At 47.9% G+C, this 26,044-nt stretch overlaps 1 protein-coding gene and 1 pseudogene across 1 annotated transcript; both read right to left on the bottom strand.

Moving 5' to 3' along the window:
• Positions 1–11,002: 11,002 nt before the first annotated feature.
• Positions 11,003–11,215, bottom strand: LOC103738103 (ubiquitin-like protein 5). Its single transcript, XM_008837921.1, has one exon. The coding sequence runs from the start codon at positions 11,213–11,215 to the stop codon at positions 11,003–11,005; it is 213 nt and encodes a 70-aa protein (XP_008836143.1).
• Positions 11,216–13,334: 2,119 nt separating this feature from the next.
• LOC103738112 lies at positions 13,335–16,715 on the bottom strand (annotated as a pseudogene).
• Between the last annotated feature and the right edge of the window lie 9,329 nt (positions 16,716–26,044).

The raw sequence follows: 26,044 nt of genomic DNA, 5'->3' as shown, positions 1-26,044 counted from the left end.
TTTGGCTCTTACACAGCCCAAGCCTTGGTGTTAAAATCCTAAACAGTCCCAAGTTCTAAGAAGCTGGGTTGTAAAGCTTTGGTCCTCCAGCTTAAAGCAGTCTTTGGCTAAAGCCCAGAAGCCACAATGGGTGAAAGGGGGGAAAGATTTCTTCATGGCTGTTTGGCAGGTCTCTAACTTCTGTTATAGCCCTGTTGGTTGAAGGCCTTGGATTGGCACACCCAGAAGCCTACCAGGCTATACTCCGCGTAAGCCTTTGGAGACTTGTCCTCTCCAGGGTTGAGTTCTGATCTCATTACTCTGGATTCAGGCTCTTGACTGCCCCTGGCCCTCTAGGTTCCTCTGCACTAAGGGAAGGGAGCATGTGATCCGTCACTCCATGGGCTAAAGATCATTCTGCTAAAATGAAGCAACAGAGGTTAGCTTTGGGTAATTGGTAACTGGGATGACCTCAGTACTAAAGGTCTCGACATCAGAGTGTAGCTGTGATTCTCCACTCACACAGTGCCAGCTGGATGTCATCAAATCCAGCTTGGTTCTGTCACCCTAGCTGGACATAACCAGACCCTACAGATGAAAGTCTCAATCCTGCAAGAGTTCTTACTATGATGCCAAGAAAAGTAGCAGGTCATTTTCTGACGGTATGATTCCTCGCTGTTCTTCGGTTTTGTGAAATTGATTGAAAGTCACTTGTGTGCACATTTCTAATACCATTTGTGACAAATGGGTGTACGCAACTCTGGACAGCTTCAGTGTCAACATGACACACCTGGGAAGAGGGAGCTTCAATTCAAGAAGTTCTTCCACTGAATTGGCCTTGATTGAGGTGGGAGGGCCCAGGCCACTGAGTGATGCCATCCCCTGGGAAAAGTGGTCCTGTGTTTACTAAAGCAGGCCAAGTAAGGGCCAGAGGAGGAAGCCAGTAGGCAATGTTCCTCCATGGTCTGCTCCAGGTTCCTATCCTGTGATCCCTCCCTCAGGGAACTGTGACCTGGGAGATGGAAGAAAGGTCTTTTGGTCAGTGTTTATCACAGCAACAGAAAGTAGAATAAGAAAAGATATATCTGAACAGGGCAAGACAACGCTGGTAGGAAGGAGCTCCTGTGTAACTACTCTGGTCGCCTGGGCCTTGAGGTAGCTCTTATGTTCAGTTCTGAGAGTCCTTCAAACCCATCTTCCTAACCCGCTTATGGGCTGTGACTGCACATTCCTTGGAGCTTACTGATAATAGAGAGCAATGTGGGCTCACCTGCCCATCACCAGAACCTTCAAGGGAACTGAATGTGTGAAGTGTTAAGGCAATAGGGCACAGATAAGGGTGCAGAGGACTTCATGAAGATGTCTCCTCAGCTCTGCTGTCACCCACGTTCCTTTTCAGTCGTTTCTGGGCTGTAAAGCTCATTTGGAGTTTTATTTCAGCTGCTTCTGAGGCTGCTTGCCTACTCAGCTTTGATTCCTCCAAGACTTAGCCCCACCCCAGTCTTGACCCATGCTGGCATTCAGGAGGGTCCTCTTTGCCCTAGTCTGCTGGAGTCACCCCCGTTTCCCCACCCCTTAACTCTTTCCCTTTTCTACAGTGTTCTCTGAACCTTGAAGGTGGATGGTGTGCATGTCTATTGAGCTTCTCCAGTGACTGAGTCTCTGGGGTATCACATCATTTGCAAAAGATTACCCTGAGAGAATGGCTGATAACAGGATGTATGGGTACAAGCCAAAATCTTTTAAAAGACAGTTTGACAAGCACATATCTCCTTAACCAAATAGAAGTCACTTCCCTGCTAGGGCCGCTGACCTCCTGAACCACAGGTTTCAGTACCAGACATGAACTCTTTGGAGTGGGTCTTGGATCCACTTGAAAAGCTGTTTGTAGCAGTGATAATTGTGCCACTATTGCACAAGCAGGCACATCCTGCCTGGCTGGCATTTGGGGCTGTAGCCTGCAGGAACCTAGAGTAGAAATGTTGGGGACAGTTCTCGATCTACAAACTGAATGGCACTTTCTGGCACTATGAAAGCCAGCTGGTAGGGTGGTAAAGCTTCAGCTCTGTCCGACCTTTCTCAGTATTCTGCAGTCAAATCATATGATGTCTCCAGCAATAGCATCTCATCTAGTTCTGGCAGAAAACCAATAGTAGCAATAACTTGTGGTCTGTGCCATCATGGAAGAAAACTCAGTCTGACCAAGATTCTGAAATTATCAAATGAGTCCTCTAGTGCCAAAGGAGAACCTGACTGCCATGTATGCGGACAAGTCCTAGACTCTTTCCTAGGGGGAGAGCACCGATGAGCTATTTCAGTCTCTACATTTAAGCCAATGCAAGAGTTTAAGAGTTTCTGGTCAATGCAGCATGGGTTAGTGCCCAAACGGATGCCTTCACCTCTTATGATAGTGCATGACTATTTTTTCAGTCTCCCAGGTAAGGTCGTGTACTGCCCCAGAGCAGCCAAACAAGATTTATCATAGGAATTTTGAAGTCCTCGTTTCCACAAATGGAAATAAGTGTCCAGATCCCCAGGAAAACTTGACTATGATGGTAAAATACTAAATAAGGAAGTATTTATTGGTGAATAAATTTGCTTAACAAATTTTCCCTCCCTATTGTGAGCTCAGGAATTGTCTAGATTCCAGAAGTATCTTAACCACAATATGATCAAGTGACTCTTCCTCGAGACAGGGGTGCTCCAGGACCTGGAAGTGGAACTTAATAGGCAGATTCAGGGCCCAGGCCCAGCTCATGTCTGTGACCTGGGTCTGGCAATAATCTATCAAGCAGCTTTAAGAGCCATATGATGCCAGGCTATTGCTATTGTGAGGTTGGCTATTAGAATCCTGTAAATAGGACTATGGGATGTACTGAGAGCCAGATAGCTCTTTAGTGTAAATGGAACCACAACCTACTTGCTCCCTACTCCACTAGTCTGTTCGAGTTGGTTCTGAGCCTCTACCTCCCAAAGTTTCTCTAGAGAAGCTGTACACTTGTGAGGCTGTCTGAACTGAAGGTAGCTTATTATGTAATCCAAAGAAAAGGACAGAGGATCCAAGTGCCAGGAAGAATCTCCTCTCAGCCTGACTTCTGGGGCTTCATGACATTGCTGGACTCCTTGGACTTAAGGGAGTGAGGGAGCCTTCAGGTTTCAGTACCTTTGTTCAAGTAGTAAAATTCATGCTAGTCGGATGGCTACATAAGATACCTCAAGCACTTTCCAAGTTCATGAAATGTACCTGTTTGCACAAGGGCAAGATATCTTAAAGTTGAAGTGGGGGACCTTGGGGTAAGTGTACCAAAAGATTTCAAAATAGATTTTAGAGTCAGCTTTCTCTGATTTCTGTAATCAAATCATGCTGTGTCTCTAGGAATTGTGTTCTGGAATAACACCAATAGTTAGTAGCAATAACTTGTGGTTTGGGCCTTCAGGGAATGCTTAGACTACAACTCAAAGGGAGGAAGCCCATCACTGACCTTTTAAAATTCAACCCTATGGCCTCTGGGTATGTTATCCAACCCACATAGGTACTCAGAATTTAAATTTTTAGCTCCTATCAAGCCATCTGTGTACCAGGCATCTCCAGGGATGGATGGTGTCCCAGTGTCCTTAATCTGGCTTAGCTGTTGGTTCAGCTCGAGAGAGGTTCAGTGTCTTTAACGTGTCCTAGGACAGCTTGTATAGCACTGGTAAAGGGGCTTTGCATATACCACCACACCTCTACACTATACATACGCATTCCATCTTTACAGTTTCTCCCCGCTACCACCCCAACCCCAGAAAGAGATTTGGCTTAGACGGCCTTGAGCAGTTCTACTGGACAGGCTGGTTTGCAGTTGCTGAGGTGGCAGCAGTTATGGGTTCCGTCTGTGGCCATGCTCCTCTGCTGACAGTTGCTGTCCAAGTGCTCTACACTGAGCTTCTTCCCTGCCTGTGACTGAGCCTAGAACCCTATTGGAACCTTTTATCCGGTTTGTTGCCATGGCCTCCAGCTACAGGCCTCCAGTCAAAATTTGACTAAGTAATAGACAACAGGGCAGAGTGGCAAAAAGAGCAGTTTAGTCTGTCCTACAAACACCTTAGCCTGTTCCAAAGCCTCTTGAGCCTTTCTGTCTCAGCCCCACATGATAGCCCCTCTTTCATGATACAGAGCAAAACTGATTATGAGGTATGAAAGCCAACATCCAGGAGCCCGACCCCCCAAACCTGCAGTTCCTTAGCATTTAAAGACATAAGCTACCGTCAGTATCATGTCTTACAAGACAGCTAATGATGGGAATGCCTTACCTCAGAGGACATTGCTTCTCAACAGAACCAACCCCGCCTGATAGCGATGGCTGATAATGGGACAAGGAATCTAATTGTCCCTGGGGTTTCTGCAAATGAACAGCTGGAGAATTTCTGAAGGTTTCCCAGACTTTGGAAGGACCTCTCCTACAGTGAGGCTCCTCATAATGAATATTTGCTCCTAGCCTTTCCCTAGTAGACTCTCCATGACAGATCAGTTTGAGGGGTCGTGTAGCCAAAGGTCTCACGAAAGGCATGGAGGTCGATTGATTCAGGGTTAGGGTTTAGCCTCTTCCTGACTCTGCCTTTTTCTAGTGTCATGAGATTTTTAGGAATTGGATCAACTGACATGAGTTAACTAAGTTCCAAAGGTGATAGGTAGGGACTTGACCTACTGACCTTTTCTGAGTAACAGGTGATTCCAGTTAACAGGATGCCCCTACCCCAATCTGGAGAGCAGGAGGCAGGGAGCATCCTCATATACCTCATAGGGACACAAAGGCTCCAATATCTATATGCCAATGGTGTTTCCTGAGGTGTATAGGGCTCAGGGTGGCACTGTTTTCAATGGGGCAAAAGTGCCAGGACACAACTGTCCTCAGGCTGGATTGGGAAGCTGCTGCTGGTGTCATTTGTTTGCAGGGTCCCCAAACTGGTTCAGAGACAGGGACTTGAGGGACAGTGACAGAGCTGCTGCTGTAAGGGCAGAGGCCTGGCATGTGGTCGGGGACATGGAATGCTGAACCGCAGAGAGGTCTCTGCCCTCTATGGGTCTTTGGTCATGTACTCATTCTTCTTCCACAGCTCAAGCATTGATATCTTAATCCCCAAGTTCTTCTGAAGCTGTCTGGTATACCTTTAGTTTCTCTTCTGGCTTGCCCTGCTTGGCTGGAGTCTCCATACTGGCACCCTATGTCCTGCCTGGCCCCACTGAGTTAGCTTCTTAGACTTCTATCCACAGTTGAACTCTGGCTCCACAGCCACCCGTGTTCATGCTCCTGGAGCTCCAGGTTCTCCACAATTCTCTGAGCAGATTTCTGCATGGTGGCGTCCCCTTAAAACCCTTCTTGCAGGAAATGTGAGGAGAGGAAACTTTAGACCTACTGGGTTTTGTGTCTGACAGTCCCTCCTACTACCCCCCGCCCCGCCCCAGGGTGTGGTATAGAAAGGAACTCCCTTGAAGCTCTGCAGGCAGGAAAGATTGAGTGACATCCAAAGACTCTGCATTTTGGCTGAAACCAAGAAAAAATTAGGGCCCAAATTATGCCTTGAAGGGTAATCACACAAGTTGGGGTACCAGAACCTCACAGAATCCCCAGCACTCTGACGTGCTCCGATGGCCACTGCAAGCTAGTTCCTACTTGGGACTCTTTCCTCACTTTGATATTGATGGCAAGGTCCTTCTTGATTCTTAACACACTAATTGCCCTGAGGCTGTGGCATGAGCCTTTAGTACATCTTGTTCTGGTTAGCTGTGGTTGGAATGAGACTTTCAACCTGATAACAGAAGCAGAACCCTTAGTGACCTGCAAAGAACCCAATCCTGGGAGTCTAGGACTGGATTCTGAAGGTCTAGCCATGAACGTGGCACCCTGTGGAGGACATAATAACCCCTCCCCCAGACCTGATTCTCTGACAGAATCAGATTTCTGCAAATCGTTTTCATGTTTCTCATCATGGTCCATGTTTAAACAGCAAAATTCCAGACAACTGCCAGTGTAGCCATGATGGAAGAAAACTCGATCTCACCAAGTGTTCTAGTTTCTTTCTCAATTGCTGTGACACAACACTCTGACCACTACCAACTTGGAGGAAAGGGTTTATTCAGCTTACATCTCCCAGGTCACAGTTCATCAGGGAGCCCAAGGTAAGAACTCAGGGCAGAAACCTGGAGGCGGGAGCTGGAGCACAGGCCATGGAGGAACGCTGCTTACTGACTTGCTCCCCTGGCCCCTGCTCAGCCTGCTTTCTTATGCAACACAGGCCCACCTGCCCAGGGGTGGCACCACCTACAGTGGGCTGGGCCCTCCCACAACACTCAGTAATTAAGGTGCCCCACAGACATGGCCACAGGCCAGTCCTATGGAGGCAGTTCCTACTTGATCCCTCAACCCAGGTGTGTCAAGTTGACACTAAAGCAGTCCAGCACACCAAGACAACTGAACTTTATCAAATCAGAGACTGTCTCCTAGCTCCAAAGCAGACAAGTCCTAGACACTTTTCTAGGGAGAGAGAACTGATGAGCCAATTATGTTAGTCTCTACATTCAAGCCAATATAAGTTTAGACAGTTTCTGGTTACTGCAGCATGGATTAGTTCCTGCAGCATGCATCAGCCCAAACGGATGCCTTCACCTCTTATGATAGTGCATAACTAGTTTTTCAGTCTCCCAGGTAAGGTCATGTACTGCCCCAGAGCAGCTGAACAAGATTTATCATAGGAATTTTGAAGTCCTCTTGTTTCCACAAATGGAAATAAGTGTCCAGAGCCCAAAGAACTTTTGTCCAGAGCCCAATGGGAACTTATTGACTATGAGGATGGCAAAATACTAAATATGGAAGTATTGGTGAATAAACTTCATTTTTCCCTCCCTATTTGTGAGCTCAGGAATCTTTCAGATTCCAGAACTGTCTTAGCCATTACATGACTAAGTGACTGTTACTGCTTGGGAATGGGGAGCCTCAGATTGGAACTTGATAGGCAGTTTCAGGGCAGGGGCTCAGCTCATGTCTGACAATACCTGTTAAATAGCTTCAAGGGTCATATGAGGATGCCAGGCTATTACTGTGAGGTTGGCTATTAGAATTCTGTAAATAGGACTACGGGATATACATAAAGACAGTCTTTTAGTGTAAATGGAACTTTAACTAGTACTTAGTCCGTACTCCAGAGCTATTAGTCTGCTCTTTTAGTTTGTTCCCATCCTCTACCCCCAAAGTGTCCCTAAATAGAGAAGCTTGTTCACCTTTGAAGCTGTCTGAACTGTAGGGAAGCTTATTATCTAATCCAAAGAGGACTGGTCCAAGTGCTGGCAAGAATCGCCTCTCAGCCCGGCTTGTGGGACTTGATGGCATTGCTGGATTCCTTAGAGACTTAGAGGAATGAGGGTCTCTGCAGTTTCTGCTTCTCAAGCAGTAAAATATTCATGCTATTCAGGTGGCTACATAAAACACCCCAAGCACTTTATCCTGAAGGATACCTGTTTGTATGAGGACAAGATATCTTCAAACTGAAGTTTGGATGTTGGGGTAAGAACACCCAAAGCCTTCTCAACAGATTTTTGAGGAGACAGGTCTCACCTGACTGGATACAAAGGGGCAGCTATAGCTGAAGCATAGGACAGCCATCATTTGAATGATTTACCTGAGTTACTATATTAGGAAAAGTGTTTACAGCTTGGGTGGGAGAGAAGGCCACAGATCCCCAGGGTTTCAAGAATGTGGTATCCAGATCTTACTGCCTTGGGGGCTGGTTCTTGGGAAAGTTGTGATGGCTCATGGAGACTAGTGGACTGGGTAGTGGAAAAGGGTAGGGGGAGTACTTTTGAATCTCATTGAGATCCCAGGAGTCCTGATGTAAAGACAAATGGCAGCACACACAGTCTGAATGATGCTTTTGCGTAAGGTCACTGTGTGAGCTTGGTGCTTGGGACTAGGTCCTGAGCTCCAATGCTGAGAATGGTGTAATGGAAGGATAAATGTGTGGATTACTGGAATTGCCAATATACCGAGATGCTTACCTCTGAAGCGTCAAGCTCTATAAAGGGCGCTAGTGGACCACCTCCTTTTGTCCCTCTGGGGCCATATTTCTCTCTGCTGTCCTTTCTAAAACGTCTCTGAAGAAATGTTTTAAAACTAAGAACAGGGATTAGGAGAGTTTACGAGCAGACTGTGGCTCACATTTCAAGAAATGACCTGGTAGCTGCTCAGTGTATGGGACAGAGAGCCTCTGCAGTTCCAAAAATTCTGCAGAAGACCTGGAGGCTTCCTGGAAAGCCATCTGCCTTTAGTCCATCCTTGAAGTCTAGAAGCACTGCTTTCCTCAGTTTACAATCCCCTATTCAGGGGATTCCAATTTGTGGAAAGTGGACATTCAAACCATCACACTTAGAGTCCAATTACTGCTCCCTGTATGGACACATGTGTGGAAAACATCCACTGGGGCTTAGGGTAACTTCCAATGGTTCAACCCTCCAGAGCTTAACTCATTCTCCAGCAGCTGACCATGGTGGGATAGGCTCCTTTGCCACTGGTGAGATTTTCGTAGACTTTTCTCATCCGTGCTAAAATTAACTGACTTTAAGGGCTGGAGAGATGGCTCAGCAGTGAAGAGTACTGACTGGCTATGGGGATGGCTTGTTCCCACAACATGGGGAATTTATAAGCAGTTTATAAAGCTTTTTAAATATAAGATCCCGGACTGTCTACACAGGAAAGCCTCATCAAAAGCCCTTGCAACTGGCACAGGTCCCTGAACTTTTCCATTTTTTAGAATTCATTTCCCTTACACTAACCAATGGGGATGACCTGATTTGGAGGAAGTCCCTGTGCCTTTTCTGGTACACTGCCTCCTGCTCAGTCTTCACCACCTCCATCCTAAGATTTTGCTGAACTACAGGAAATTACCAATACTCATTTTTTTGATTCTAGGACCCTAGTCTATAGGGTGGCACTGTAGCCCAAATTAAGAGTAGGTCTTGGCACCTCAGATAAGGTAATCTGTCTAGGTGATCCCTCTTGTGTGATCTTAATCAGTATTAACTTTCACAACTCCATGTATTCCCCACTATTTGTAACAATGAAATCAGACTGCCCCTCCCTTCAAGCTACAGGTGACTCTCCCCAGTGACATAGTTGCCTTGGAGCTGTCAGATACAGATGGAAGGGTAACTGTAGGGAGATTCAACCATGCATTTATTGGGAAGTCATTAAATTGGAGATTTGAATGCTAGTTCTAGTCATATTTGGCTCCTCTAAGATCAATAAACTGATTGGTTCAAGGTAGACTTTGAGTAAAACCTGCAAGAAATTTCACTCTAGACTTTTTTCATGTCTCCCTGGAAAATGTTCAGAGTATACCAAGTAATTCTTAATGAGCAAGCAAGCTTCTGTCTGGGGTTTGGGAAACCCAAGTCTGGTGGCCCGAACATGTGGTGATCACCTCTCCCTGGACTTGGAGCAGAAGACAAAACAGCAGGGCACGTGGGAGGGATCAACTCCTGTGCTTACAAGGAACGTGGTGAACTGAACTGAGGTAGTGAAGAATCATCAGGACCTCACTACCTCCTAACCCATGTTAGCATTTCCAACCTTCTGCAGGAGACCTGGAGGGGTTCCTGGGAAGCCATCTGCCCTTAGGTCATTAGGCTTCCATAATGGACTGCTCTCCTCAGTTGAGGCTCCCTGCTCAGGGGATTCCAATTTCTGGAAAGTGAACATTAAAACCAATCATAGCGAGAGTCCAATTAGTGTTTCCCATGTGGATGCAGGTGTAGTCATCCACTGGGGCTTGAGTTTCCAATGGCCAACCCTCCAGAGCATAACTCATCCTTCAGCAGCCAACCATGGCCAATAGCTCATTTTCTCTAAGTGGGAATTTGGTAGCCTTTGCTCATCAGTGTGGAAATTAACTGAGTCTAGGGGCTGGAGAGAGGCCTCGGCGGTTAAGAACAGCACTGATGGCTCTTGCAGAGGACCCAGGTTCTATTCTCAGCACCTACCATGGTGACGAACAAAAATCCACAACTCCAGTTCCAAGTGGAATCTGATGCTCACTTCTGACCTCTGCAGGCATTGCATACCACGGGTGCACTTGCATACATGCAGGCAATGCACTCATACACATAAAATTGAGTATCTTGTTCAGCTGTAAGTTCATGTGTGCAACAGCATGTCTAGAAGAGACCGCATTGCACAGCACTCCACTCTTTGCAGCTCTAACATTCATCCTCCCTCCTCTGTAATGTTCTGAACTTTATGGGTTTGGCTGGAGGATCCAGAATGCCTATTTTCAGCTAAACACTCGGTTACTAGTAACTGCACATGTGGTATGGTTGAAACTTCTGATGAACCACTAGACTGCAATAAACTGCTCTGCCCAAGCATGAGATCAGCAGAAATCTGTCAATACCCAGAGCCAAGGGAACAGCTTAAAGTATTCTGTCCCAGCAGGCATGTTAGTCTGAGGGGGAAGGTCCTGTTTTCTCACATAGTTACAAGACAAGAATCTGATTTTATTCAAGTGGTCATTAGTTTATTTGCAAATTAATCACATTGCCAAAAGTATATCAAGCATCTGAGAACTACATAATTGGAATAAAAACTAATTATGAAGAAATTCCTGTCAGGCTGCTCAAATGCCCATGTCCAGCAATACAGAAAGTTGGAGCTCAGAGGCAAGTTCTTCCTTGATATCCAGATCAGACCACCTAGGTGCTCCAGGCTTTCAGTTAGATATGTCTGATGCCCCTGAGAGCTGCGGTTGCTCTCCTGTCTTGGCATTCTGAAAATTCACTGCTGTAGGTGTTCCCATGATGGTCTGAGTTGTGATAGCATCAGGAAAGATACCAGTGTCTGAGAAAGGAAAGATCAGTTGCGTGCACTGTGACGCAGCACTCAAGTTATTTTAGTCACATGACTTGTTAAAAAACGGGCCTCCGTGTGGTGTCAATCATGGTGGGAGGAGAGCAGGATTTGGGGAGAAGGGGGGTTTGCGGGGAATGAGCTGACCTCTACTGGTAATAAAACTCCAGGTTCATTCCATCGTGGATTTCATAGTCTACCAGAGGCACATGGTCCTTAAAAATCATGTACCACTTCTTCAGCACTGTCTTACTCTGAGCGCCAGTCTGGGCTACGATCAGTTTCTTCAAGTCCCCATAGTGTCCTCGGAGTTGCGCTTGACTCACTTTCTTCCCCAGACTGTTACAAATCACCTCGATCATTATGACTGGAGCAACGTCACAACTTCCTCTGCATTAAAAGTCCTATGTTGCGATGGCCACAACCTCTTTCAGCGTCTCACCTAGGATATGCCAAAGGCCTGGGCACGATCAACGGAAGACAACTCGCCTCCTAGCTTTGTGGGGGGGAAGTCTGTCAGCTAACCAGCTCTCACACTTGTGAAGGCCAGAGCACAGCTCCTGTTGATGGGGAGGGGGGAGGCCTGCTTTCTTCTTAACCTTTCTTCTGTAACCCAGACCACGCCCAAGGGATGGAACCACCCACAGTGGGTGTGGATTTCCCCCCGCAGATTCTCTAGCTGCCCAGGGTGAGGGTGTGTGTGGCTATCCCCTCAGATAAACCAATCATATTGCCACAGTAAGGGTGTGGCTTTCGCACTCAAATTAATCAACCTAGATAATCCTCACAGGAATGCTGAGAGGCTGGTCTTCTTGATACCCTTGGATTTTGTCCCTTCAGAGTACTAATCTCACATCCATTCCTTGTCGCTTGGAGCAAAGGAAATTGTAGACTTCAGACTAAAGCCAAAGACCTGGAGGTTGATGCTGACAGGGTCTTCTGTACACTGTGGAAACAGATGTTCATTTCCTAGCAAGGAATCTGCCCATATACATAGTAATGGTCCGTTCTGCGTTAACCTTAGCTCTAGATCTCTTCCAGAAGACTCGCATGCAAGGCTCAGTGAGTTGAAATATGAGAACTGTGGCCCTGTTACTCAAAAATGAAGGAAAGGCAATCTAACACCTTTCAAGATAGAAGGGTGAGGCTAAACGTTAATTGCTTATTTAGATCTGATTTTCTGTAAAGACTAAGTTGAAGGCAGGCCGACTTCCAAGATTTCCAGCTCAGCTCTGAAGAAAGCACATTTAAACTCGGGTCAGTTGCAATATGAATATTTGCAATTATGTTCTAATGGTGGAAGATGTGTGGTGATGGGGACAAAATAGAAACATGGGGTCTGGAGTCAAATCTTTCAGCAATTTCATGTATGTGGGGATGGCCGCATCACCCAGGACGTGGGGAATTTATGAGCAGGTTGTAAAGCTTTTGAAAAAGTGAATCTGAAATGTGCATGGGAAGCCTGAACAAAAGTCCTCGGAACTTAAACGGGTGGCTGGAATTTGATTTTCACTTTTAGAATTCGCTTACACTGGCCAGAGGAATCGGCTGATTCTGAGGACGTCCCAGTGCCCTTCCCTGTACTCTGTTCCTGCTCAGTCTTCAACTCCATCCTGAGATACTACTGAACCTACAGGAAGTTACCAGGATTCACTTTTCACTCTAGGACCCCAGGATGGTATTGCCAGAAACATTCTAGATCTTAATCAGCATTAACCTTCAGAATTCCATGCATTCCCCATAAGGAGACTTCATCTCCCTCAATCTATATGTGACTGCCTAGCTACATGATGTTCTTGGAGATGGCAGATTATACAAGGCAACTGGAGGGGGGCTGGATTCAGAAATGCATTATTAACTGGGAACTCATTAATTTGGAGATTTGTTTTTGTTTTTGGTCTTTCTGCGACAGGGTCTCCCTGTAACACCAGCTGGCCTACAACTTGGCATATAGACCAGACTGGCCATGAATTCAGTGATTCCCCCTCCTCTGCCCCTAGAGTTCTGGGATTAAAGGAGGGCCACCACGCCCGACCTTAATTTTGAGGATTTGAAGGATACTAGTTCTGGTCACTCTTGGCTACTCTAAGACCAATAAACTCCTGGGTTCACCAAGGTTAGACATCAAGTAAAAACTGAAATTTCAAACTACACACCTTAGACTTTTTTTCGTGTCTCCCTAGAAAATGTTCAAACTATACCAGGTAATTCTTAATGAGCATATTTATTTCTAGAGTTTAGGAAATCAAGTATCCTGGGCCAGGCATGTGGTGATCACCTCTCACAGGGAGGCCTTAGAAGGCCTTTCCTTAAGGATCAGCTTTGGACCTCCCCTCCCATTTTCTTGAGCACTAGAAAAGGAGGCATCAAATGTCCCTCCAGGAGACTTAAAATGCCCCGTGAACAGGTGCTTTCCCTTAGGAATTAATCTAACTGTTCTTGTCAATCACTTGGCCAGAAAAACAACCTTGGGAACCCGAGTCAACTGAGGATATGCTGAGCTGAAACCAAATCCTTTAACATCAGTCCATCCTCTGCTTCCTTCCCGATGGCTTCCCCACCGGAGATGGGCACAAGAACCGCCAGAGGAAGGGCAGGCTGGATGGGCTTGGCCTGAAGGAGTTGCTTGAGCTGCAGCAATGCCGAGAGCCAGCACAAATTTCCCTCTGCCACTTCCTGACTCTTCCCTTTGGGAGGAAGCAGCAGCATGAGCCCTCGGGCTCCCAAAAGGTCCTTCTGTGTCTCCAGTGCAACAAGAGCATCATCATGGGGGCCATGGACCACCTTTATACACATGTTGACAGAAACTGTTTGATCCCCTTTGTTCCTCAGTGCCTTAAAAACGGTGAGTGTCTGAAACTTGCCAGTACTGCTGTGTGTGTCAGCCACCAAGCTAAGGTCTCCTGTGAACTTGGCCTTCAGCCAGTTGACTAGAATTCTGCCAGGACTCCCTGGAATCTGCTCTTCATCAGGCAAGGCCAGAAGTAGTTTCCAGAACATCGTGTCATTCTTCCCGGGAAGATTCTCGGCTACCAAGGACGCCAGGTCCAGGGGAGTCCAAGCAGCTCTGCTCCGCAGCTGCCTGTGAAAGTGCTGAACCTTCATCTGATGAGTCGTCTTGTTTCTGAGCCTCCTTAACTGGGTACAGGAGACGCCCACTTTCCCTGCATGGCCCAAGTCCAGGAGACCCTTGGCTAAGTTTTCCTCAGCAATGGGGCACTCCGCACTGGGCAGCAATGCACGTAGCCGGTCGTTCACGTCCACACAGCGAGGCGCTGCAGGGAAGGCCCGCACCTGCTCCCTGAGTGCCTTCCTTGCGGCAACAGCTTCCCTCCAGCGCTGTACATGCTTGGAGATGCACTGAAGTTCCTGGATTGTCTCTCTTGCAGTCTGGAATAATCCCTCAGCGAGAAACTCATCTACCACATGAGCATAGACATCCTCAGAACAGCGAGCCATGCGGACCCTCTGGTCTGCCTCCACCGCCCTCTTGAACTCCTGGGAGCAGGTTTCCCACACACACTCTATCACCCAGGCTTCTGTCAGCTCTGCAGCCAGGCTCCGGCCCAGCCGAGTCATCACGAGCTCTTCCTCTTGCTTTAACCGTTCCTCTTCAGCCCGTCGCTCTTCCTCTCTTCTCTGCCTTTCCACAGCCATTTCTTCAGCTGCAACGTGTCTCAACATGCCTGTGGTGGCAGCTGTCATCAGATCCTCCACAGCAGCATTGGAAACACCCAGATCCGCAGCTACATAGGCTGCCCCGGCAGTGCAGACATCCTCACAGTCCCCTTGTAGAGCTTCCTCTAGGAGCTCGTCCACCACTAGCATCAGGGCCTCATCCGAGTACACAGGCACAAGCTTCGGGGGTAGGGGCTCAGGCTGCGTGGAAGGCTGGAGGACGGTGGGGGTCACGGCTGTGGTCGGTGGTGGGTCACGAAGTACGAAGGAGAATGCAGGCAGAGGCCGTGGAGGCTGAGTCGGCAGTGGCACACCCAGCCCTACTCCATTCACCGCTGGTCTCCCACCACCTGACCTCTGAGTGCCGACGGACACCTCTGTAGCCGTGGTCTCTCCGATGTACTTGTTCTGGGAGTTGAAGCTGCACATAGGGGTGTGTCGGGGAACTGGAGGCAGTGGCCCTCCGTTCACAACCTCCCCAACGGACACTGTCAGCTTCCTGGCAACACACATGGACTTCCTGGCCTTGGAGGATCCCTCTGGTTCCACGAGTGCCGACCGCTTCCACTCAACACACCCTTCAGCAACAGTGAGGCCATGGTCCCTGAGGAAGTCTGTTGCCTCTTGACAGTCTCTGAACAGCAGCATCCGCACCACAGCATCCAGCGGGAACAGGGTAGATAGTCCTGGGCTCGCAGTGTATGCGATGTTGAGTGCCCGCAGGGCGCCCTTACGGATCTGATTAAAGTAACCGTGTAAGAGGCAGGCATTCAGGTAGGAAGCTGACTGGACCAGCTTGAAAAATCTCACAAAGTTATTGCTGTTGAGCGCAGCAAAAGCCTGGAGGGCAAAGTCCACCTCCGGGGAGGTTCTCACATCAGGGTGGAACTGGTGCACTTCTCCCAAGATGTCTCCTCTGTTCAGATGGAGCAGAACGCTGTAGCCCTGGAACTCTGCTTCGCGGGCACAGAAGACACCCTTGTTCCTCAGGTCCCGGTACATTTCCTTGAGACTCTGTAGGCACTTGGTCATGTTCTCAAGGTTGAGCTTGGCATCAAAGGAAGACCGGGGCTCCTCACACATGAAGTGGGCACAATGGATGTGAAATCGGGTACACTTCTCCATCAGGGACACCGTCAGGGGGTCACACAGGTGCTGCTGTGTGATGTCCTTTCGTAAGCCCCTTGTGCGGTTCCACAGGAAGTCATACCAGTCCCTCGGGCCGCCTGCCTCTCGGTCCATGACCTGGGTCACCAGGTAGTCCATGGTCCTGCTGAGGACTGGGGAGGGCCTCAGCTCATGGGGCAGGGGCTCTTCCTGATCAGCAGAGGGCCTGCTGTACTCCTTCACGGCTGCCCCATGGGCCACGTGGTCAGTCCCGGGCACCACTTCAAACACACTCAGCTGACCCCGGATCTCCCGCATGTACCTCTCCTTCTCGGGACACATGTCAGGGCATGTCCCAACAACTGCTCTCGCCCTGTGCAGATCGGTCTTCACCCGAGCTTGTCGCATCATGCGATCTCTCTGGTCCAGCAGGCGGTACTTCTCTTCAGGCGTCTCAGCCACAGTCCCTATCATCGTGATGAGAGGTGACCCAGGGCCCTCAGAGCCAGAGTCAAAACGGTCTCCTTCAAACTGGTGGGCTCCGGGGGGACTGCTGTACTTAGTGAATACACCTGGGCAGGTGTTGGTGTCCTCCAGCAGTGCCCCAGAGAGGTCAAAGTTTGGTTTGCCAGCAGGTCGAGAGACAGCCTTCTGAGCGCGCAGGCCACGGCCTCTGTTGCGAAGCTCCCGGCGCCTGGTGGTGTAAACCTCCTGCCCTTCCTGGGCCTCCCGGGTCTGTCCATCTCCATCCCGACCCTGAGCCTGCCCACTGCTAGGCCTTTCCGCACAGCTGCTCCTGGGCCAGGAATGGCCCCAATCTTGCTCACTCTTCTGAGCTCTATTGTGCTTCCCTGTGACAGTGGAGAAGTGGGGACTCGGGCTTCCCTTCCTGGGAGGAGACTTGCCGCTTCTCCTCCAGGCCGAGCTTTTCTTCTTGCCTCGGGATGTTCTGGTTGCTGGGCCTGGGTTCCTGTGGTGTCTTGTGTGGCTCTGCTCAGTGGCTGGTAGGGACCAACTGCCACCATTGTTTGACCTCCTTTGGTCCCAACTCCTTTGGGAATAAGACCTGCTTGCCATCTTTTACAGTTCTGAGTCTGCAAAGTCTGTCTCCTGTCGCAGTTTTTGGAAGGCTCAGGTTGATGGGGGTTCCAATCAGTTTTCTCACCCCAATTTCTGGAACTCTGTGCTGATGAGGTTGATAAGGTGCAGAAAACAACCGGGAACACTCACCTTCTAGCTTTGGGGAAGTCTGCTAACCAGCTCACTGTGAAGGTCTGAGCACAGCCAGCTCCTGTTCTGGAAGGGATGTGGAGGCCTGCTTTCCTCTCCTTTATAGGTGACCCAGACCACGCCCAAAGGATGGAACCACCCACAGGGGTGTGGCTTTCACTCAGCTTTATCAACCTGTCCAGGGTGCGAGTGTGGCTATCCCCTCAGATAAACCAATCAAATTGACCATAGTCAGGGTGTGGCTATCCCTTCAGATAAACTAATCCAATGGCCACAGTGAAGGATGTGCCTTTCCCACTCACAGTAATGGACCTAGCTAATCCTCACAGGAATGTTCAGAAGCTGGGCTCCTTGGTGCCCTTGGATTTTTGTCCCTTCTCAGTACTAATCTCAAATCCATTCCTCATGGCTTGGAGCAAAGGAAATTGTAGACTTGAGACTAAAGCCAAGTTCCTTGAGGTCGATGCTGACAGGTTCCTCTGTGCACTGTGGGAACATGTTCATTTCCTAGCAGGGAGTCTGCGTATATAGTTAAAGAGGGGTTTCTTCTGTTAACCTTTGCTCTAGGTCTCTTCCAGAAAACTCAGATGCATGCAAGGTTCAGTGAATTTGAAGTATGAGAACTGTAGCCATATTACTCAAAAATGAAGGATAGGCAATCTAACACAAGGCCCACCTGGATAGAAGGTTGAGCTAAACTTTAATTTAGGGTTAGGTCTGATTTTGGTAGTAACTAAGTTGAAGGCAGGCTGACTTCCCAGATTTCCAGTTCAGGTCTGAAGAAAGTACATTTAGACTCAGGTCAGTTGCAATGTGAATATTTGCAATTATGTTCTAATGGTGGAAGACGTATGGTGATGGGGACAAAATAGAAACATGGGATCTGGAGTCAAATCTTTCAGCACTTTGGACATGGGCATTGCCCTGTTATCCTACAACATGGGGAATTTATAGGCAGATTGTATATTGGGAAGTCATTGATTTGGAGATTTTTTTTTGGTCTTTTTAGACAGGGCTTCCCTGTAACCTCAGCTGGCCTGGAACTGGGCAAGTAGGCCAGGTTGTCCTGGAACTCAGTGATTTCCCCCACTGTCCCCAGAGTGCTGGGATTAAAGGCGGGAGGGGGGCGGGGCCACCACACCTGGCCTCAATTTGAAGAGTTGAATGATACAAGTTCTGGTCACTCTTGGCTACTGTAAGACCAACAAACTGGCTTCACCACAGCAGACATCAAGTAAAACCTGAAATTTCAAACTACTCAGCCTAGACAGACTTTTTTCATGTCTCCCTAGAAAATGTTCAAACTATACCAGGTAATTCTTAATGAGCAAGCTTCTTCCTAGAGTTGGGAAATCACGTATCCTGGCCCAGGAATGTGGTGATTGAACTATATTAGCAACTTAAGTTACTCCATCTTGCTCAGAATAGCTATTTTAACAGTAACTTTTCCACTTATGGGAAATACTTAAAAGAAGAAAATAGTCTTGAGTTCTAAGAAATAGCTCAATTACAAACCAGTAGAACGTGCTAATCTCAGACATTCCGCATGTGGCTAACTGCTTGTTTTCCCTTTGTAACTTGCTATTTTAGGTCACCTTGACACAAAGTATAAGACCACCCTTTAGTATGACCACCCGGTAACTGCTTTCTTACTCTCCCTGTTATGGCTAGGGAGTTGACTAAATTAAAACTACAAAGTTGATTGCCAAGTTATATGACCGTATCACTTGTCTGTATGATGACTGGTTGTTTAACAGATTCAGAGTTCTGCCATGTTGTACAAACCTGATTAGTTCACAAGTGTCCTGTTTGAATAATTCTGTAATGCTATAAAAACTCTGATTGGACAATGATCAGGGCTATGTCTATGCCTGAGATAGACAGCCCGGCTGATTGAAATAATAAACATTTACCTTGCTACTTAAAGTGGTGCTGGTATTTTTTGGGGGGGAGGTGGGGACTCAGACCTGTAACAGTGATCACCTCTCACCGGGATGCCTTAGAAGGGCCTCTCCTTAAAGGTCAGCTTTCGACTTCCCATTTCCTTGGGGTCACTAGAAAAGGAAGCGTCCCAAATGTCCCTCCAGGTGACTCAAAGTGCCCCATGAAGAGGTGTTTTCCCTTAGGAATTAATCCACCTGTTCATGTCAATCACTTGGCCAGAAAACCACCCTTGAGAACCCGAGTCAACTGAGGATATGCTGAGGCAGTGGGAAGTTTAATCTCCTTAATGAGATGTATTTAACACCTCACAGAAGCCCTTGCTAGTTCAGTTGGTCCCTAGCCAAACTTCACTGCTAACCTGTCTGCTTTGGTTTCTTGATTCTCATTGTTTTTGTAGATTTCATTTTTATTTAGACCCCTTCCCACATTTGTACCCCACCTCCTAACCTCCCACCAAATTTACTCTGTATTCTAATATATATACACATATGATGTGCCCCATGGGAGAAGTCTAATGTAACTGTCTGTAAATCAAGTGTTAAAACATTTTCTAATGACTGTTATATGCCCATAGACAGCTGAGAGTTGAGAGATGCGTTAGAGTTCCTGATGTAGTAGATGGAGAACCACAACTGTTTTTACTTCTAAAAGTGTTAACTTTCTCCATTTCCCCGTTGTCTCTTCTTCCAGTGTGGTCTTAGATGTTAAGGGCAGGCATGCTCAGGCATCTAAGCAGACCTTAGGAGGCTTAAAGGCCATTGAGGCTGGATCCTTCCTGATGATCTGCTGTGGACCTGCCATTTGCCCGGTAACCCTGAAAAGTAGCATCTCAATTGCCCTCTAGAAAACTTATGTAACCTTGAAGGTGGAGGGATCAGGGCTTGGTTGAGGTTCACCTGAGGAAAGTTCATTTGTCCTAGTCAAGAAAATCTGAGTTCTACTTTTAGGCTCAGGGAAACACAGCACATTCAAGCAGCTCGAAACATTTCCTATGATTTCTCTTGAATTAATCCAACTAGTCTAGACAATCACTGGACTAGAAGACTGAACCCTCAGGAAAGCTGATTCACCTGCTCAGGAGATGGTTAAGCCTGCTGGATTTTGAGTTTTAAATTTTCATTTTCCCTTTAGTTTAGCGAATAAATCCTAACAAAAAAAAAGGTGAAAAGGTGGAAGTTTGGGGCTTATTTAAGGTTGGAAGCAACAAGTCCCAGGTGTCCATGTCTGACACGGATACCCTGTCTGATCACTCAAATCACTGCTAGAATGTGAAGTGCCAGTCATAGCATACAGGGGACAGGGGAGACGTGGTGAGGGGAGACTGCTGCCTGACCTGTTGGTGAACCTGTTGTGCAGAACATAACCAGGAGTGGAAGACCAAGGGCTGCTGTCCAGGTCAGGGGGCAGGGCCTTCAGTGACTGAGATACCGTGGGGGTGACATCATCACCTTGTCCATCAACCACAAGCTGAGGGACTGGAAGACCCCCAGGCTCCCCATCAAGTCAGAGCCCCTGAGTGAAGATGGTCAGATACTAGTCTATTTTTTTTGAGGGCCATTGAACAAAGTACGATGTTCTTTTGTCATGGGACCAAGCCAGAGTGCAGACCCAGAGGAACTGCAGAGTTGAAGACGTAAGGGGAGAAAACCTTCTCATCCCCCTGCAAGCCTGTTTCCTGCTCCATTTCTTCGTGTGCCTCATCAAGGGAAGAGGAAGACGGAGCAGGGATAAGATGGGAGTCTCTGTGCAGAGGCTTCTAGTCGAGGAGCTTCTGCAGAAGAGCTCCTGGTGCAGCGTCTGACCGACAGGCTGATGGTGGAGAAGGAAGAGAACCGAAGGTTCCAAGATCAACTTCAATGGTGGTTGAAGACTCAGGAACACTCCAAGTCTACACATCTCCCTCCCAACATTTCTCAGATGCTAGTATCATTTCCTGCTTTCAAAACTCAGACTGAGTCGGGTGTGGTGGCACACACCTTTAATCCCAGCACTTGGGAGGCAGAAGCAGGTGGATCTTTGTGAGTTCAAGGCCAGCCTGGTCTACATAGTGAGTTCCAGGTTAGCTGGGGCTACACCACGTCGAAAAAGGACACCCCCCCACACACAAAAAAAAAACCTCAGACTGGTGACCTCTACACCAGCTAGCCTTCCCAATGCCAAGAGAGGAGAGCGATTGCAGCTCTCAGAGGCCTCAGACATGTCTCTGAAAGCCTGGCGCACCTAGAAAGGCTGATCCCAGAGGTCAAGGAAAGAAGAACTTGCCTCTGAGTTCCATCTTTCTGCCCTGTTGGACATGGTGGACATTTGAGCAGCCTGACTAGTATAGTGCTTATCAGAATGAGCTCTGTTAATGCACTGTTCGAAATGAATTTTGCAATAAGACCATTTGAATCATAATCCGATTTTGTCTTGTAATTCTTTGAGAAAACTGAACCTTACCCCTCAGACTGATCACATGGCCCTGCAACAGAGCCGTGCTTCAGGCTGTTCCTTGGCTCTGGGTATTGACAGATCTTAACCTTGGGCAGAGCAGCTTATCGCAGTGTTTGGTTGTTAATCGGAAGACTCCAGCATACAAAGTGTGCAGTTATTATTAAGGGGCTTAGCAGAAAATGGGGCATTCTGGGTAGCCCCCCCAAAGCTCAGGGATCATGAGGGGCAAGAATGAATTTTAGAGCTCGAGAAAGGCAGCATCTCGATTGCCCTCCAGAAGACTTATGTAACCTTGGAGAAGGTGGAGGGATCAGGGCTTGGTTGAGGTTCACCTGAGGAAAGCTCCTTTGTCCTAGTCAACAAAATCTGAGTTCTACTTTTAGCCTCAGGTACACAGAGGACACTCTAAGCAGCTCAAAACATTTCCTATGATTCTCTTGAATTAATCCAACTAGTCTGGCCAATCACCGGACTAGAAGACTGAACCCTCAGGAAAGCTGATTCATCTACTCAGGAGATGGTTAAGCCTGCTGGATTTTGAGTCTTAAATTTTCATTTTCCCTTTAGTTTAGTGACTAAAATCCTAACAAAGACGGATGTCCTTGGGTTTCTAGACAGACAGACATTAGGAGGCTGGGCGACAGCTGGAGATGGAGGCCTCTCTGACAATCAGCTGTTTTGGATACCACCCTTAATTTCCTGAGTAACACTAGCCAGGGATGCAGCATAATTTCCTCCACAGAGGATTTGAAATAGTGAAAAGGTGACGGTTTGTGGCTTATGTAACATGGGAAGCTACAAGTCCCAGGTGTCCTTGTCAGACACTGATCGCTCAAAAACCCCTGCTAGAATGTGAAGAGGTATTTATAGCATACAGGGGACAGGAAAGAAGGGGAGAAGTGGCCAGGTGAGACTGGCCTTGAGACTGCTCACCTTAACCTGGGGAAGGTAGGCAGCTTCTCTGAACAGGACTTGGGACTATAGGCTCCGTAGCCTTTCTGTGTGATAGGATTCTGTCCTGGGATGACACTGGGTCCAGGATGTGCTGTGCCTGCAGCAAAAGATGCTGGGATACACCTACCCCTAATGCAGGGCTCATAAAGAGCGGCTTGAGTTTCATATCCTGGCCTCTAAGGGCCCTGGCGAGCCTGGTCCTGGTCCAGTAAATAGAGATTCTCTGCTTTAGGTCCAGAAGCCTGGCATGAGGGAGGGGCCTTGATTCTGACTCACAGATCTGTCTTGGCAGGGCTTCTCACACTGGGTGCCTGTTTCCCTGAATCTTTATCTTCTGAGGCCCAAGCCTTGATGGTGATACCTAAATATGGGGCTGTCCTGAGAGCAAGTATGCTTTTCGTGGCTCCATTGAACTAGGCTTTAGAGGCTAGAGTCTGGAAAACTCAATGGAGCTAAAGATAACAGCCTCTGGCTTGGGGTGGGTTCTTGCCTTAGAAATTCAAGGAGTGGAATTTCTGACCCCTGGTGTGGTGTTTTCCAGCCCTTAGGAGGGAGACACAGGTGGATCTACGAATGAATCCAGTCTGGTTCTCAGAGTGACTTCCACTTGGGCTAGGACTACAGAGACCTTTCAAAACCAAGACAATTTCTGGACCAGAGGCTGAGTTTTAGAAGTATTTTATTAGAGAGGTTAGGAAAGAAGGCAGAGCTGAGGGCAAGAGGCTTCCCTGAGAGTGGGACTCCGCTGAGCCTGAGTGCCTTGGTGTCCATAAGGCTTCCATGGAAGGCGATGAGCTGCCAGTCTAGTTCCCATTCCACGTGTCTGGGGGCCATGAGGCTCCTGTCACGTCCTCAGTATTCCCAGTCAGTAAAGTTCATTTGGAGCTTTCTTTCATCTGCTTGTGAGGCTGCTCACCTACTCAGCTTTGATCGGCCAAACCTTGATTCCCCCTCTCCAGCTTTAACCCGTGCCGGATCTCAGAGGGCCCGCTTTGCCCTGGTCTGCTGGAGTCACCCCTGTCTCTCCACCGTTCCTTACCTTACCCCTCTTCCACAGTGTTTTCTGAACCTCAAAGTGGGTGGTGTGGATGGCTATTGAGCTGCTCCAGTCACTGAATCTGGGGTATCACGTCATTTACAAAAGATTTCCTTGAGAGGATGACTGACACTCAGGGATCTATGGGCATAGGCCCGAATGTTTTAAGACAGTTTGACATGCATATCATATCTCCCGAACTAAATAATAAAAGTAGCTTCCCTGCTAGGGCCTCTGACCTCCTGAGCCACGGGATTTCATCCAGGCTAAGAGCACCAGACAAGAACCCTTGAGTGGGTCTTAAATTTACTTGGAAAGCTTCTGTTTGTACCAGTGATTGTCCTGCCACCGTTGCACAAGCAGGCACATCCTGCCTGGCTGACATTTGGTGCTGTAGCCTGCAGGAATCCCAAGCAGACAGGAATGTTGGACAAGTCTCTCCCTACAGACTGAATGGCACCTTCTGGCACTGTGAAAGCCATCCAGCAGTGTGGGGCAGGGTTCACACAGTCTGAGCTTTCTCTGTACTCTACCATCAAATCATGGTGTCTCCAGCACGTGGGACTCATCTAGCTCTGGAAGAACAACAGTAGTAGCAATGGCTTATGCTATAGGCCTTCAGGGCATCCTTAGACTGCAACTCAAAGGGGGGAAGCACATCCTTGGCAATGACTTTTGAAAATTTTCTTCAACCTTATGGCGTCTGGGTGTGTTCATATACACCCCTAAAGGGAACTCCCAGAGTTTAGATTTTTAGCTGTTTTAACAACCCTTTTCATGTCAATTAAAGTACCATTGCACGTAGTCCTCCTCAGTCCAGGTGTGAATATTTGTGAAATCGCTGCACTGTCACTGCAAATTCTTTGTGGACCTTTGTAATGTTGACTTTGTCTAATGCTCCTTTGCATAAAGTACTTATAATAAGCCTGTGGTAAAACTGAAATAGGATACGGCTCACTTTGGCTCCTCACTGGCCAGCATAGGCTCTATAAATTCCCCTCACCAGTCAGTCTCTCACAGGACAGGCTTGCTGATGTATGTGTCCCATCAGAGCATCCGTTTGTCCAGGCTGTACTTAGGAATAGGCCTCATGTATTTGGACATGGCGCAAAATCAGTATCTAAGGCTGTAATACCAGAAAATAGGCTTAGCAGTTTTTAACCTACGTTGGCTTCCCTATGGGTAGACATTTGCATAGGCCAAGTGGGCAGTATCTAAGGGTGCCTGAGGAGAAACGGCCCTTAATTTGGTATGATTTTATTAAGGGGTCTGAATGGGCTGCCACATGTAAGTTCAGGGCCTCTGATTTCTGCGGAACTCTTCTATAGTTCATTCAACGTCCATGCCCCACCCCACGGTGGCTGACCCCGAACCTGTCATTTCTTTACCACGGAACCGTCCAATAAGCCTGTGAATATAGCCCAGCTCTCAGGATCTCTCATGAGATCCCCAGCCAAGTCCCCTGAGTTGTCACTCCACGCTGCTCTTTACTTGACACACTGCCTACCTTTTCCTTTTCCCTTTCCAGATACATGTCATTTGTCCTGTTTCAGGTGCCCATTCTGTTCAGGACTCCTACTAACCATCTGTGTACCGGGCACCGACAGGGAAGAATGGTGTCCATTCCAGCCTCCTTAATGTGGCTTAGCTGTCTGTTCAGCTCGAGAGGTTCAGTGTCTTTAACGTGTCCTAGGACAGCTTGTAAAGCATCGGTAAAGGGCTTGCAGACACCACAGCTCTGCGCTGTACATACGCATTGCCATCTTTATAGTTTCTTTCCAACACCCTAGAATGAGATTTGGCTTAGAAGGCCTTCAATGCAGCAGGTCTACTGGATGGGCTGCTTTTGCAGTTGGTGAGGTGGCAACAGTTATGGGCTCCCCCTGTGGCGATGCTCCTCTGCTGACAGTTGCTGCCCCAGTGCTCTATTCTGAGCTGATTCCCTGCACGTGACTGAGCCCAGAACTCTACTGGAATCTTTGATCTGGTTTGTTGCCATGACCTCCAGCTACAGACCCCTAAACTTCTGATCTCTAGGCAGTATAGCCAACAGTGTAGAGTGGTGAAAATGACCCGTTAGCCTGCCCTACAAAGACCTCAGCCTGTTCCAAAGCCTCTGGAGTCTCTCTGTCCCAGTCTCACATGGCGCACCCCTCTTCAGGGATCCAGAGGATGAGCAAACTGAGTGAGAATGAGGTATGAAAATCCACCAATACCCAAGAGCCCCCCAGTACCTGTAGATCCTTAGCATTTAAAGACGTGGGCTACTGTAAGCATCAGGTCTTACAAGACAGCTAGTGATGGAATGTCTGCCTCAGAGGACATTCCTTCACAACAGAACAAACCCTGCCTGACAGCTATAGCTGATAACCGGACAGGGAGTTCAGTTGTCCCTGGGGTTTCTGCGAATGAACAGCTGGGGAATCTCTGAAGGTTTCCCAGACTTTGGAAGGACTTCTGCAGTGAGCCTTCCTAAAATTTCCTGGCTCTAAGAGCAGGAGAGATGGCTCAGCAGTAAAGAGCACTGACTGCTCTTGAAGAGGACCTGGGTTCAATTCCCAGCACCCAAGGTTGGTTTTTGAACCACCCTTAACTCCAGTTCCAAGGGAATCCGACGCCTTCTTCTGACCTCCATGGCATTGCACGACATGGGTGCACTCACATACATACAAGCAATACACTCAGACACATAAAATAAAAATAATATTTTTTTAAAAGATAGGTGTGAGTCTATGTGTGCATGTGTGTGTACATGTGTGTACATACTTGATCACATGTATGCACACATGTACCACAGGAAGTCAGAGGA

This window comes from Nannospalax galili, unplaced genomic scaffold, assembly GCF_000622305.1.
Source record: "Nannospalax galili isolate Female #2095 unplaced genomic scaffold, S.galili_v1.0 scaffold1318, whole genome shotgun sequence".
NCBI lineage: Eukaryota > Metazoa > Chordata > Mammalia > Rodentia > Spalacidae > Nannospalax > Nannospalax galili.
This window is presented reverse-complemented; position numbering and strand designations above follow the sequence as displayed.

Excerpts from the sequence above, each read along its gene's own strand:
- LOC103738103 (XM_008837921.1), bottom strand. The coding sequence starts at position 11,215 with ATGATCGAGGTGATTTGTAACAGTCTGGGGAAGAAAGTGAGTCAAGCG.